This window comes from Scatophagus argus, chromosome 19, assembly GCF_020382885.2.
Source record: "Scatophagus argus isolate fScaArg1 chromosome 19, fScaArg1.pri, whole genome shotgun sequence".
In the NCBI taxonomy this organism is placed as follows: Eukaryota; Metazoa; Chordata; class Actinopteri; family Scatophagidae; genus Scatophagus; species Scatophagus argus.
In genome coordinates this window covers 14,580,215-14,592,423 of record NC_058511.1, presented here as the reverse complement: position 1 = coordinate 14,592,423, position 12,209 = coordinate 14,580,215, and the positions used below count along the sequence as shown (strand labels likewise).

Genomic DNA, 12,209 nt, shown 5'->3' with positions numbered 1-12,209 from the left:
TTGGTTTAGAAGCGAGTCCATATCGGAAACCTTAAGATGAATTCCTGGCATTGCTTTGCAACTTCATTTCTGGGGGGTAATGAACGTCAAAACTGCCAGTCTGTCAGTCAGTCAGTCAGTCGGTATGTCTAGGGCTGAGACAACAGCCAATCAGATAAACAGGAAATGAAAACATAGTACTGGGCAGGAACCGCATGCAGCCACAGGACTGGGCGTGCATCAAGCAACGGGACTCCACTTCCGAGGGTTTGGATCTTGCTCTCCCTTTCTTTTTCCTGATCTTTTCCTGATCACAGTCCAGCTCGGAGCAGCTCCAAAATACTGAGACTGAACTCTGCAACCTAGAGCCCAACATACTAGATCAAGTTCCAAACCACTTAAACGTCAAAATGGCACCAAGAAGCCTGTGAACACTGTGAACATTTTGAGAGGCCCTACGTGTGGCATCTTGTGCTGTGTGTGCTGAATGAGTTAACAAATTAAGTTGAGAGTGTCATCGCTGATGCAGCACACTCAGAGATGGGTCTTTGCCGAAAACCTTAGCCTGTAATTACGCTGAGCCTATTAGGCTACTGGTCAGAAATGACTCACAACAAGGTGGGGGTGTAGAAGGAGAGAAAAGGAAGGGTGGACGGAGTTCACTTTCATAGCTTCCAGCCGGAGATGTCCTCAGACAAAATCAATTCCAGTCATCTTTGGAAAAGAGCGTTCAATGAAAGAAAACATGAAAGTTGGGAAAAACATGATTTCACAGAAGATAAATGACTATTGTCTGATTATGTGACCCATGACCCTGTATTTTCCACACACACTCAGAACTCGACGGTTATTCCAGGACAAGGCCTTTTCATGTCGTGTCTGCTCTGCCCCTAGCCGAGACTCAGATGACGCCAGCTTTATAGCGCCTAAATCGACTCTCGAGCGGGGAGACTCATCGGCTGCTGGGTCCCACGGGGCACATCAGTTACGTTGTGAAATGCTGTCCTTCAAACACAATCTATTCCGTGGTGTTGCATTATGGCAAAGCTGAGAATTTGAACGTCACACGCATACAAAATCGCTCTCTGGCAGCAGAGTTGTTGGGATGTGGTCTCGGGCTGCCAATTAAATTGTCTGCTTGGAATATGCTGTCACTCTGAAAGCACGAGATTTATGTCAAATAATTTCGCGAGAACTGATCATCTTAAATGTTTTAAACTGATTTTATGGCGTCATAGATCACTTTGATATGAGCTTGTGTCCTCCGGAGACTGAAAACTGTCCCCAGTAGTTGCAGAACTCACAGACAATTAAGAAGCTCTGAACAATCCAACCTCCTCCAAGTGAACGGTTGAAAATGTTCAACTGCTGAAGAAAAAAAGAGAAAAGGCTAAACTAGTCAAGTTTTACTTTAAAACTGGCAAATACTTTGATAATACTAAAAGCATTATCACATGGCTCTCTGAAGCATCCTCTGGCTGGACAAAGCAGCTTCTACGAAGCAGTACAGATAACCTTTATAATACAGGTACACAGGGTTAAAAGCTGTAAACATTAAACCAGTGCTTACATTGCTAGGGATTCTTTTTCATCAGTAATTGCCTCACACTGTGAGCCTGATGATTGGGTAATATTTATGATAGGCCCTTAGGGTGTGCTTCCCTCTCAGTCTGTCTTATATCTATAAAATTTTTTACTCTTGGCTCAACTGTAGCGCAGACAAGGTCCCATTAGAACCTGATTGTATATGTGCTTTTAAAGTGTGCTTCTATAGTGTCTTTAATGTGCACAGGCCATGTGCTTATGTTCGCATATGCATGTGATGTGGGTGTGTATATACAGTATGTGTGTGCAGCAGTAAAGGGGCTGGCTCTGAGACTTTGGTTAACCGGACTATAATTTGGAGGCCCAGTGAAGACTCCCAGCAGCCTCTCACAGTTTGTTTACCAGAGAGACCAACTCCACTGTTTCTGCTGCATCTGCAGGGTCCTGCAGGAAAAGGGTGTGTGTTTCTCTCTGGCTGTGTGTGCATGTGTGCGTGTTTGTGTAGGTGTAATCATGTGTGTAATGTAGCATTCATGTGAAAGTGACATTTTGTAGAAAAGGCAATGATAAAACTGTCTGTGGGCATCGCAGAGACTCTTTGGACTATAAATTCCCTGAAATTAACATATTTTCTAATGTTTTTTTAAGGAACCAGTGCTCCCAATTAAGCTACAGAACTCTGTCATCCCTCATTCCCTTATTTTTCTTCATACACAGTTAAGCTACAGTAAATCAAGGCTACAGCACACACAGGCTACACCACCCTTTCTTTCCTGAAATGGTAGCTTTGTCATAAATAAGAAAACAAAAAGAGCCCAACTTCACAAAAAAACACCCTCACATTAAAAAGTGTTTGTCAGCAAAAAATGACTGCTATTTTTGTTTGTGCAGAGAGTAATTCTCCCGAGACTGAACCGCTCGCTTTCTGTCCCAATTGGGCTTTACTTTTTTTTTTTTTTTCCCAGCAATCCTCCTCCCAAGCAGGAATAAAAAGAAAACAATGCAATTCAAAAGACCAGAGCTCCCAGCCTGTCATTTAGCTGTAACTTTGAATTGTCTTTGCTCTGCGTGGGCTGTTTTCTTTCACACAGACACTCACACACACAGAATTGTTGCAGCATCCTAAAATTCCATCACGAGAGAGGAAGAAAGACAGAGGCGGAGAGGAACTTTCAAAATATCACTCTAATAAAATATTCCTGCTCCTCTGGGATCCTCCTTTGCTCGTTCAGCATCAGGAGAAGTGAAGTGGAAAAGGCCTGTTATTGGTCTCAGTCCAAAAAGGAGAAAGAGAGAAAAGAGAGAGACCTATTTCCTTTGGGGAAAGACAGAAAATAGAATGAGCAACGCAACAGTTGACGGAAAACTTTTAACTGCGACGACAAAATGAACTACAGACGACTGTAAGAGGGCAGCTGTCTGGGTGAGTGACAGGATTCAACTCCAGACTGAAAGCCCGCTCCAGCGACGATCAGACAATATGTACGTATATGGTCTTTGATCAGACGGCGCTGCGTGTCGGAGCAGTATGATTTGATTGAATACGTGTAAACTGGAACAGCTCGGGGACCAACATAAAACACACCAGCTACAAGTTCCCAAAAGACGCCAGCCTCAGTCACAGGAAGGAGCTTTGAAGCAACCTGAAATGTAAAGTAGGGGATTTTGCAGTTTTGCAACACTGCTGCACAAGCAGAAATTATTCGAAACTTTTCTGTTTTTTTCACAGCAAGAGTTACGCAGACTCCTGAAAATTTGCAGCAAAGTTGTAAGACAAAACCTAACAGGTACCTTTTAACCACTGTCTGGCATTTATAAGCAGTACGTGTGAATGATTTATAACATAAGATAGCTGTAGTTTTCAGCAGACATAAGGACATTTTCAGTCTTTTAACGTCAACATTGCATGGGGTGCTTGAACCTGGTCTAGTTCTAATTATATATGACCTTATCTTTCCCTGGCAGCTGAGAAAACTCGATCCACTGATGAAGACCATGGGATGTGAGTGAAAGCTACAGGGCAAACCTGGCATGTGAACCTTGAATAAAGATTTTTTTTTTCTTCTTTCCTTGGCAAAGAAACAGTCTTCCAGTTCAATAAGGTCTTCATTTGTAAACAGTTTTACACCCACATGAGAATGAACAGTTCATGAATGCTTGTGATTACATTAAATTATAGACATGTTGTCATATACCAGTTAAAGATGTGTCACAGGAGTTACAATTACTGACAAATATGTTGATAACCACTTCATATGTCCTCATATCTGCTGACAGCCACACAGTATCTATTGGTGGTGTTTTGATCTTCCTTCTAAATGACAAAGCAAAGAGTTTCCACATAACCTCTTCAATTTTTTAGAACGTACTCCCAATCCTCTGCATGCTTGTTTCCCCCCTTCTCTCTCTCTCTTACTCTCTCTCTCCCTCCCCCTCTCTCTCTTTCTCTCTCTCCAGAGGCCACTTTACAGACTTGTCAATATCAGCTACACACACTATTCAAAGTTCAAAGACTAGCATCCGACTACACACACCTACACACACTCTGCCGGCCCCTTTTGTGTCTCTGGGGCATATTTAATTTCAGTGTCTGTATGTGTGTGTGTGTGTGTGCGCGTGTGCATGTGCATGCTACAGGTGGTACTGTACTGGTAATTCTGTTCTGCTTATTGCGGTGACCAAAGCATCGCCACCCCATCACATTTGTCATCACCCTTTTCCTGAAAGTGTGGGTGGGAGGGGAAGGATGGAGGCAGGACATAAGGAGAAAGAGAAGGAGGAAGGAAAGGGAAGAAGGGAAAGGAGGAGGGCAGATGATGGTAAATGGCCACCCCCGCTGTGCCATATGGGAGGTGGTTTGAAAGAGTCAGCCTTGTGTCGCTCTTGCTGAATGTCTCATGAACGCAAACCGATCCTTTCCTTTGTATCACATCTCCGTCTCTGTCTCACTTACTCTCTTCTCTTTTTCTTCCCCTTAGTGTTTCTTTGTCACTCTCTAATTTTCTCACATTGTATCCCTCACTCTCACATGAAAGAATAAACACGGAATCCCTTCTCTTCCATACTCACACAGACACACAGGCCTTCAGAGCTGACAGGCCACCATAAAAAGTTTACGTGGGCGTTGCCGAGTGGGTGGGCACTTTGATTTTCAGGTGTATTTGATCTGCTGTGTTCACACCTCGGTGCTGGCAGGGGGCCCACTGTGTGGGCAGGTAATTTGAGCAAATTAGGAGATGGGGCCTGTGTGTTATTAATGACACCCCATACCCTCCACTGCACGTCCACCTATTGTTCCCTCTGCAACACACACCTTTCTGTTCTTCCGCTCCGAGTCCCCCCCGGTCCCATCTGTGCCTCCTGCTCAACGCCCACCTTCAGCCCCTTTAAAGGCACACTGTATGCAATGTGCACATGTGCACACACACACACACACACACAGACACAAGGTGCACATGGGACGGAGGCGGCACGAGGGGGGGATTGGTTCCAGGTGCCACTTTGAGTGAGAGCATTAATCAAGCGGACAGATCTTCCTGTCACAGACTCCTTTAGAGTGTGCACACACACTCATCCATACGCTCTTTACAGCACTGTGGCTGCACAGCAGTAACTACAGACACAACAAGCTCCCATCTACAAATGCAAAATCTCTCCACAAGGGTTTTTCAAATGTGTGCTGAGTGACAAACGATTATGACTTGTGAGAAAGTGAGCATCTGGAGGCACGTTGTAACAAGGTGTACTTATCCACTCAAGACTGCTCCTCTGACCTGCTGCCAAGCTATTGATCACAGCCACCGCTTTGATGCTCCTTCACTCATCGTCTTTCACCTTCTCTTGAAAAACTGAGCAAAATCCTACCCTTCTACACTTACGCTCCGGCAATTTATAGTACGTGTTACCTCACATAAATAATCAGAAATGCTTAAAAATATGGCTAACACGTCCAACCCGTGCTGCTCTTTTCATGACCTGCTGGTAAGTAGGTTTATATATTTGGGAGTTTGGCCTGAGTCAGAGGGGATACCACATTCCTTTAAGATTAAACTAACAAGGGGGGAAAAACCTGCCCTTCTCTCTGGCGTGGGGCAGAACAGGTAAGGCCTTGTGTAGGTGCTGTGGCCACGCTCTCACTCACATCGTTACAGGCTGAACCCAAACATCCAGGGGGGCTCGACACTCCATATTTCCACCTTATAGAGAGGGAGCGTGGAAGCAAAGCAGCCTTGGCCGTTTCGCAAGAAAGCAAGGAGGAACGCTAGACAGTGTTGTTCTGGTTTCCTGTGGTTTGTTGTATCAGCTCCACTTAAAGCCATCTTCGAACATAAATAACTGAAATAAAAGATGAACGCTTGAACGGGAAGAAAAGACAGGATATGAAACAGAGAGAGCGGAGTGAAAAGAGGTATATGAATCTGGGTTATAATACTGGTATTCTGTTTCATTAGGGTGAACCAGTTCCAAGATAGACCAATTTTCAAAGTGTTAGGTAGTTACTTCCTCTCTGAGGGCTTATATCGGATAACGGTAATTCGCCCAGCGTGATGCAATTGAAATGGATGAAGGGCTGCAGGATCTTGTTAAGTGTGAAAATAGCACAGCGCTGCATTAAAAGCTTCACTGGCTAACGCAATGGCATTAAGCTACGTGGTAATTATGGTGCATTCAAAAATCATAGCTATGCGTACGGTGGCATGAGTTTGCAGAGCTATCTAAAAAACACACACCAATTTGGCATGTGTCTAGAGTAAACACAGGAAAGATAAAATAAAGATATTAAAACATTTGCACCGATTTATGAGAAAGAGATGTAAGCACGTAATGTTTAACAAACAGGCTTTATCGCTCCTTTGAGAAGGCTGTTTTTTGAGTCTCTTATCAACACTTTAAATAGGCAGAAACCTACAATAAGCACAGTCAATTGGCTAGTTGCTTTATCATAATAGCGCAGTTAGCCCCCGAGCTACTGAAAGTGGAGATAAAAGAAGGGATAACACGCAGTGCTGTGTGAGTATTTACACTGAACTCTCTGTTTGTTGTTGCATTCTCCGTATGGAGTGAACGTAAGCTCACTCTGCGGACAGACTCCTCTACTCACTCCTTTTCTTCTCTGTCACAGTCACGGGTTCTCTTGTTTTGTCTCATTTTCAGTGATTCATTGATTGAGTTGTTTTATTATTATGTTTTTTAATCAAAGTTTCAAATATCCAAGGTACAAAAAATAATATGCTCTACACAACACACAGACAACTTTGCCCTCAACTTTCACATTTGCAGTTGGAAAGTCATATTTCAGGCCACTCAAATCACAGGTTACACTGTTGCTCATGGCACAGACATTAGTAACTGCCTACAGCCTATTTGGGGCCATACCCACCATTCACTGTTGGTACATATGAGTGAAAATACAGACCAATTAATCTCTCTTTGATTAAACACTGATCACATTAACTCTCTGCACCACCCTGATTACCCTCAGGAATTATGTAGACTAATGTGAACCTCCAGCACTAATAAGTCCTAATAGCTGGCTCAGAGTGCAAACACACAGCACCATTTTACTCCATCAATGTGACCCTGCTGGGATTAAATAACATGTTTGCCTCAGAGGTACAATTAAGCATTGCTAAATAGAGTTCCTTTGAGCCTGGAGTTAAGGGAAGAGTCCTCTCTCTGCACAGTAGCAGCCAGTGAAGCGCTCACATTTTTCCCCCTGGCTTTTTCAAATTACCTATTGATGAGTGGGCTTCACGTCTCTCTCCGACTGGGGGGAGGAGGCAAGGATGTCTGGTTCACTTTTAAGATGTCTCCAAGAAGCAGACCTGTGGTTAGATCTAAGGCAACACTTATGCAACAGAAGCTGCCTTTCTCAAATACATATACGGTTTCCCTGCAAATTATCTGAGATTTTCTTTGGGGAAAGTTTTCCGCCCGGAGTCTTCGGATATTTACCCACATCGCCCCGCTTTTCTTTTGATCGTGATGATTTGGGTCCGTCTGTGTAAGCACTTTTTTTTTCTATACTGTGACTGCACAACTTTACTGAACGATAATGGCTCCCATGACTTAATTGTCTATATGTAATTAAGTTTGTAATAGAGAAAATAGGCATTTAAATGTTCCCCAGAGAGGCATGGTGGTTGAGTGGGTGCCACACATGTTGAAGATTATTCTGCCCTCCCCATCTGATCTGCCAGTCTGAGGAGTTATAAAAAAATGTATTTGAGGCAATTAAATGAAAATTACTTGATGCAGATGCCAAGACAAATTTTAATGAGCCCCCTTTTCTCAATTTGGTATATGTGCCCACTCCCTCAAGTCAGCTCAATTTATCGCTGGGAATATATGCTCAGTCCTAAATTAAGAATGTCCTTAAATACAAATCAACGACAGGATTGAGTAATGTGGCTTTCTAACTAACAAAACAATATTCTGTAACTTTTGTTCTCATCAAACTGGCTGACGTCAGACAAAACGATCCAGAATCCAGAAACGTGGGAGCAGGAGAACTTGAAGAAAATATATAAAATCAACACAAGGCAGGACTTGAACTGTATGAAAGTTTTGATTGCCATAAAATTTACTGAATTTTTGAAGAAAAGATAATTAATCCTGATACCTCAAAGTGAAGATGAACAGAATATATGTAATAAAGAACGTAATAAAATCCAAACTCTACGGAATAAATTAGATACCAAATTTTCCCTTGTTTCAGCTTAATAAACACTCAAAATCAAACTCAGTTCCACTCAAATTCAGATTCTCTTTTTGTCTGATCAAACCAAAAACGTTCAGGACGTCAAGCCTATTTTCTGTCAGCTCTGATACAGTACAGTAAACTGCATTTATTTATTTTAAATCAGAGATACAACAGAAAGCACTGGTGGTCTTGCAAAATCACATTGCGCCGTCAGGGGGGACTTTTTGCGGTTGTACTGACAGATTTACTACCCAGATGTTCATAAACAGAAGCAACATGAATGAGCCACAGCGCAGTATCAACCAGCAACACTTTATACAAGAATCGATCAGTGATTATCTTTCCTCCGAGCCCCTCCACCTGAACATCTGTACACATCTGCTCCTCCTCTCTCCTGCCCTGCCTCGACTACAGCATGCTTTCAATTTCCGGCAGCGCTGCTCCTCTCCACTCGTTCTCCTGCGCTCGCGACCCCCGAGACACACCGAGAGGTCAGGGGTTAACATGGTAATAGGTGGTGGTGATTGGTGGAAGAGCGCTCACTCTCTCCCGGCTTTCAGAGCGTATTAGGAGCCACGCAGCTTCTGTGTGGAGCAGGAGCCCAGAACAGCTGTGTCTGACCACGGAGCGACTTCTTAAAAACATCTTTTAAACATTTGATTTGGATAGAGAAGCGGAGGCTATGGACCGGAGCATAGAGAGAGAGAGAGAGAGAGAGAGAGAGAGAGAGAGAGAGAGAGAGAGACACACAGGAGGAGGAAGAGGGGGGTTTTATTAAACTGAGCTTGTCTATTTCTTGTGTCGCACAGAAATGGAAATGTTTGTTTAAATTTGAAAATTCATCTGGTAAACCTAAAACATCATTTATTTTGTTGATGAAATTAGATTGTGTAAAGAAGCTGCCACAACAGAATACAGCAAACCCAAAACAGGCTGCAAAACTGGAGCATACAAGTTGGCCTTCACAGGTCATTGAAAACCATAAGGTTGACACTGCTACTGTTCACAGGTCTTTGAATTTTTGGGGTCTGTTTCCTATATATCTACTGTGGGATCCAGGCAGGATCTTGAATGCGTGATGAATACAAAAAATAAATAGAACGGAAAATGGTCATTCTGCTATTCTTTAAAAATAAAACAATTTTTTATTGAAAAAAAAAAGCACCAATCAGGAGTTTATTATGCAAAAAAAAAATCATATCTTATCTTTTTACTAATTTGCAGGGAAGTCAAAGTAAAACGACTGCTTTAAGTTCAAATGAACTTAAATTCCAAATTCACATCATGGAATTCCATGTGGATCAAAACGTTGTTCAAAGTGGATTTATGTCTGTCGATAAATATTCCCCGTAGGCTGCACAAATCTACATTAATTAATTAATGACAGCAGCACGACTGGACAATTTCAGGAAGCAATTACAGACCTTTCTTGGCAAACTAATCAATACTTCTTCCCTACGCACAACAGAGACACCCAATACACACAATCCAGTAATCCCCACATCTTGTTTCAATGCTCAACTGTAAACTGTCTTGTGCAGCGTCTGTTTACGTTTGTCAAAAATATCACCCATGCTTTTGTTTTTGGTTCCGCAATCGCATCGCTTTGTAAATCTGAGGGTATGTTGCACAAACATGTCATCTCCCTCTTTCAGAAATATTTATAAACATAACGTAGAGTAAATACTGGAATCTCTAAATGCAGTAAATTCAGAGGATTTTTTTTTTTTTTTGTATCTGCGCACCACAAAAAGCCTTGATGATAGTTGGGTCTTTCGTTCCACCACAAAAGCTTGGACCTTGATAGCAGGGTCCTCAATGACCTCAGCTGATCCCCTCTACTCATCTGGACCCAAGTCCTTCAGTCAGATCCAAGAAACTTAGCCCTTTCCCCAAGCCCCCTTAATTCCTCTATCCAAACCTCAACACCTGACCCCGAGTCCTCCCCATGACCCGGAGCCCCTAACCCAAGTGCAGACACAACAGCAACCGATGAAGCAGTACTTACCCCAGAAGAAGTTTTGTTGACATGGTGTCACTGTGCTGAAAAGGCTGTTAGATGCCATAGCTGCCTCTGGTTGCAGCAAGCCCCACTTTTGTTCCTCTGTGGTTTCCGTGACCCTTGACACGTCCTAAACCAAGAGCACGCAGCGTGTCATGAAGGAAAAAAAATGGAAAAGCCATCCACAAGACATGCTTTTACGTATCAACTATTTGGATGACCACAAGTAACAACCAGGTCTGGTTTTATAGAGAAAAAAATTGCAGAGGCAAATATCGCCTTTGCGGATAGATCAGATGGTGTCGGACTTGCTTGCTTGGCGAGTGTGGTTGGAACGTACTTACTCGCTTAGCGCCGTCCTTGTGACTGGTGCTGGCCCGCGACGATTAACCATTTACACTCCAGGTCGCCCTCAAACACCAACCCCGAGCCGCACGTCTGTGGTTCTGTGGTTGTTTGGGAGGCGAGCAGAGCCCTCACACAACCCAAAAGGCACCAGCTTTAAAACTCGTCTCTTTCCTGCCCTCCATGTGCCGTCACTGGAGAGCCTGGGTCACATGCCCTCTGACGTCATCACGGCACAGCAGTTGAGTGGGACAGCCTACTGTTGTGGCTTTCTTCCCTCTCCTCTCCTCTCCTCTCCCCAGACTTTTTTCTCTCTCCTCCCTGGCTCCCCTGCTTCTCTCTCTTACGCGTGGTTCGGCAGCGTTTCCAGGCTCTCTGGGGGATCGGGGTCTGACGCTCCCATGAGTCAGAAGGCTTCAGTGGGGGCAGCTTGTTCAACGGCCCATGCCTCTTCAGCATATGGGGAACAGCGCTCTCTCTTTCTGCTTTGCTTTTCTCCTCACTCTTTCATCCCCCTCCCTCTTTCTTTCTATGCCTCTGTCTGACTCTGCTGCTCCTTCTCTCAACTCCTTTCACAGGCTGCTGTGCTGCTCCTGTCTGCCTCTGAGCAGGGAGAGCTGAGTTTGGTAAGATTTGAGGGTGTGAGTGAGGAGCGAAAGGCTGGCTGGCAGTGTGAGACAGGGTGTGTGTGTGTGTGTCTGAGTGTGAGTGTGTTTGTCTGTGTATGCATGTGCAGCAAAAAGAATGGAGAAAGAGAGACAGACAGGCTGGGTGTGTGTGTGTGTGTGTATAAAGAAAAAGCGGAGGTGGTGTGAAACTGCTTATTTACAGAGGAGTGTCTAAAGAGCTGCTCGAGTGTCACTTTTGCAGTCTGAATTTGTTCTTTCTCTAAGCTTTTTTCCCTGTAGTTTCACACTCTTTAGGTTTACGTGTCACAGACAGCAGTCATGTAATTATATTATTACTGTAATAAAAGTGTGTGTGCATATGCATGCACGCATGAAAGCCTGTACTGATTTTTAATTGGCTGCAATAGAAGCGACAGGCGGGGGCGATTCCTGTAAGAGGCCGTAAATCATGGCCACCTGTCTTCTCCGTGAAAGAGATGCCTTCTCACAGTCTCGCTAACACTTGGAGACAAACGGACTATAACACAAGCAGCAAGACTGGCCTGCCAAAATGCACTGGAGGGCAGGCAGCTCATGACAATAAACAGTGAATCATCACTCTCCTCACATACACACACATACGCACACTCACACACACACACGCACAGATTCCCATACACGCGCACGCAGTACATACCCTCACACTCCCGGAGCAGTGTCACGGCTCGTCTTTGATCAGTGCTCATAGGTGTTTGTTTCAATAGATCAAAAACACAGACGGGGTGTCGGTGCAGAAGAAGAGGAATGAGAGGAATGAAGCTTGGAGTTTAGTCAGGTTCGAAAGTATCACAAGTCATCGTGTCAGTGGCCAGCAGGCAAGCGTGACTAAGCAGGGCAACAGTGCCTCGGGCAGTTTTCTTACGATTTGTCAGTGCCAGTGGAAACTACCTTTTAATCAGTCATTTGCATAAATCTGTCACTGTTGTGTAATTACAGGCTGTGATTTAAAGGGGCGGTCAATCTAAAT

At 43.9% G+C, this 12,209-nt stretch overlaps 1 protein-coding gene across 1 annotated transcript in view; it reads right to left on the bottom strand.

The window, feature by feature from the left end:
• Positions 1-11,116, bottom strand: part of runx2b (RUNX family transcription factor 2b) — a 40,309-nt gene extending 29,193 nt beyond the window's left edge. The window contains exons 1-2 of the mRNA XM_046373283.1: positions 10,574-11,116; positions 10,236-10,359 (exon numbers count right to left, since the gene is read on the bottom strand). Coding sequence (XP_046229239.1) covers positions 10,236-10,293 — 58 coding nt within the window. The 5' untranslated portion in view covers positions 10,294-10,359; positions 10,574-11,116. The remainder of the gene's footprint in view (positions 1-10,235; positions 10,360-10,573) is intronic.
• Positions 11,117-12,209: the final 1,093 nt, after the last annotated feature.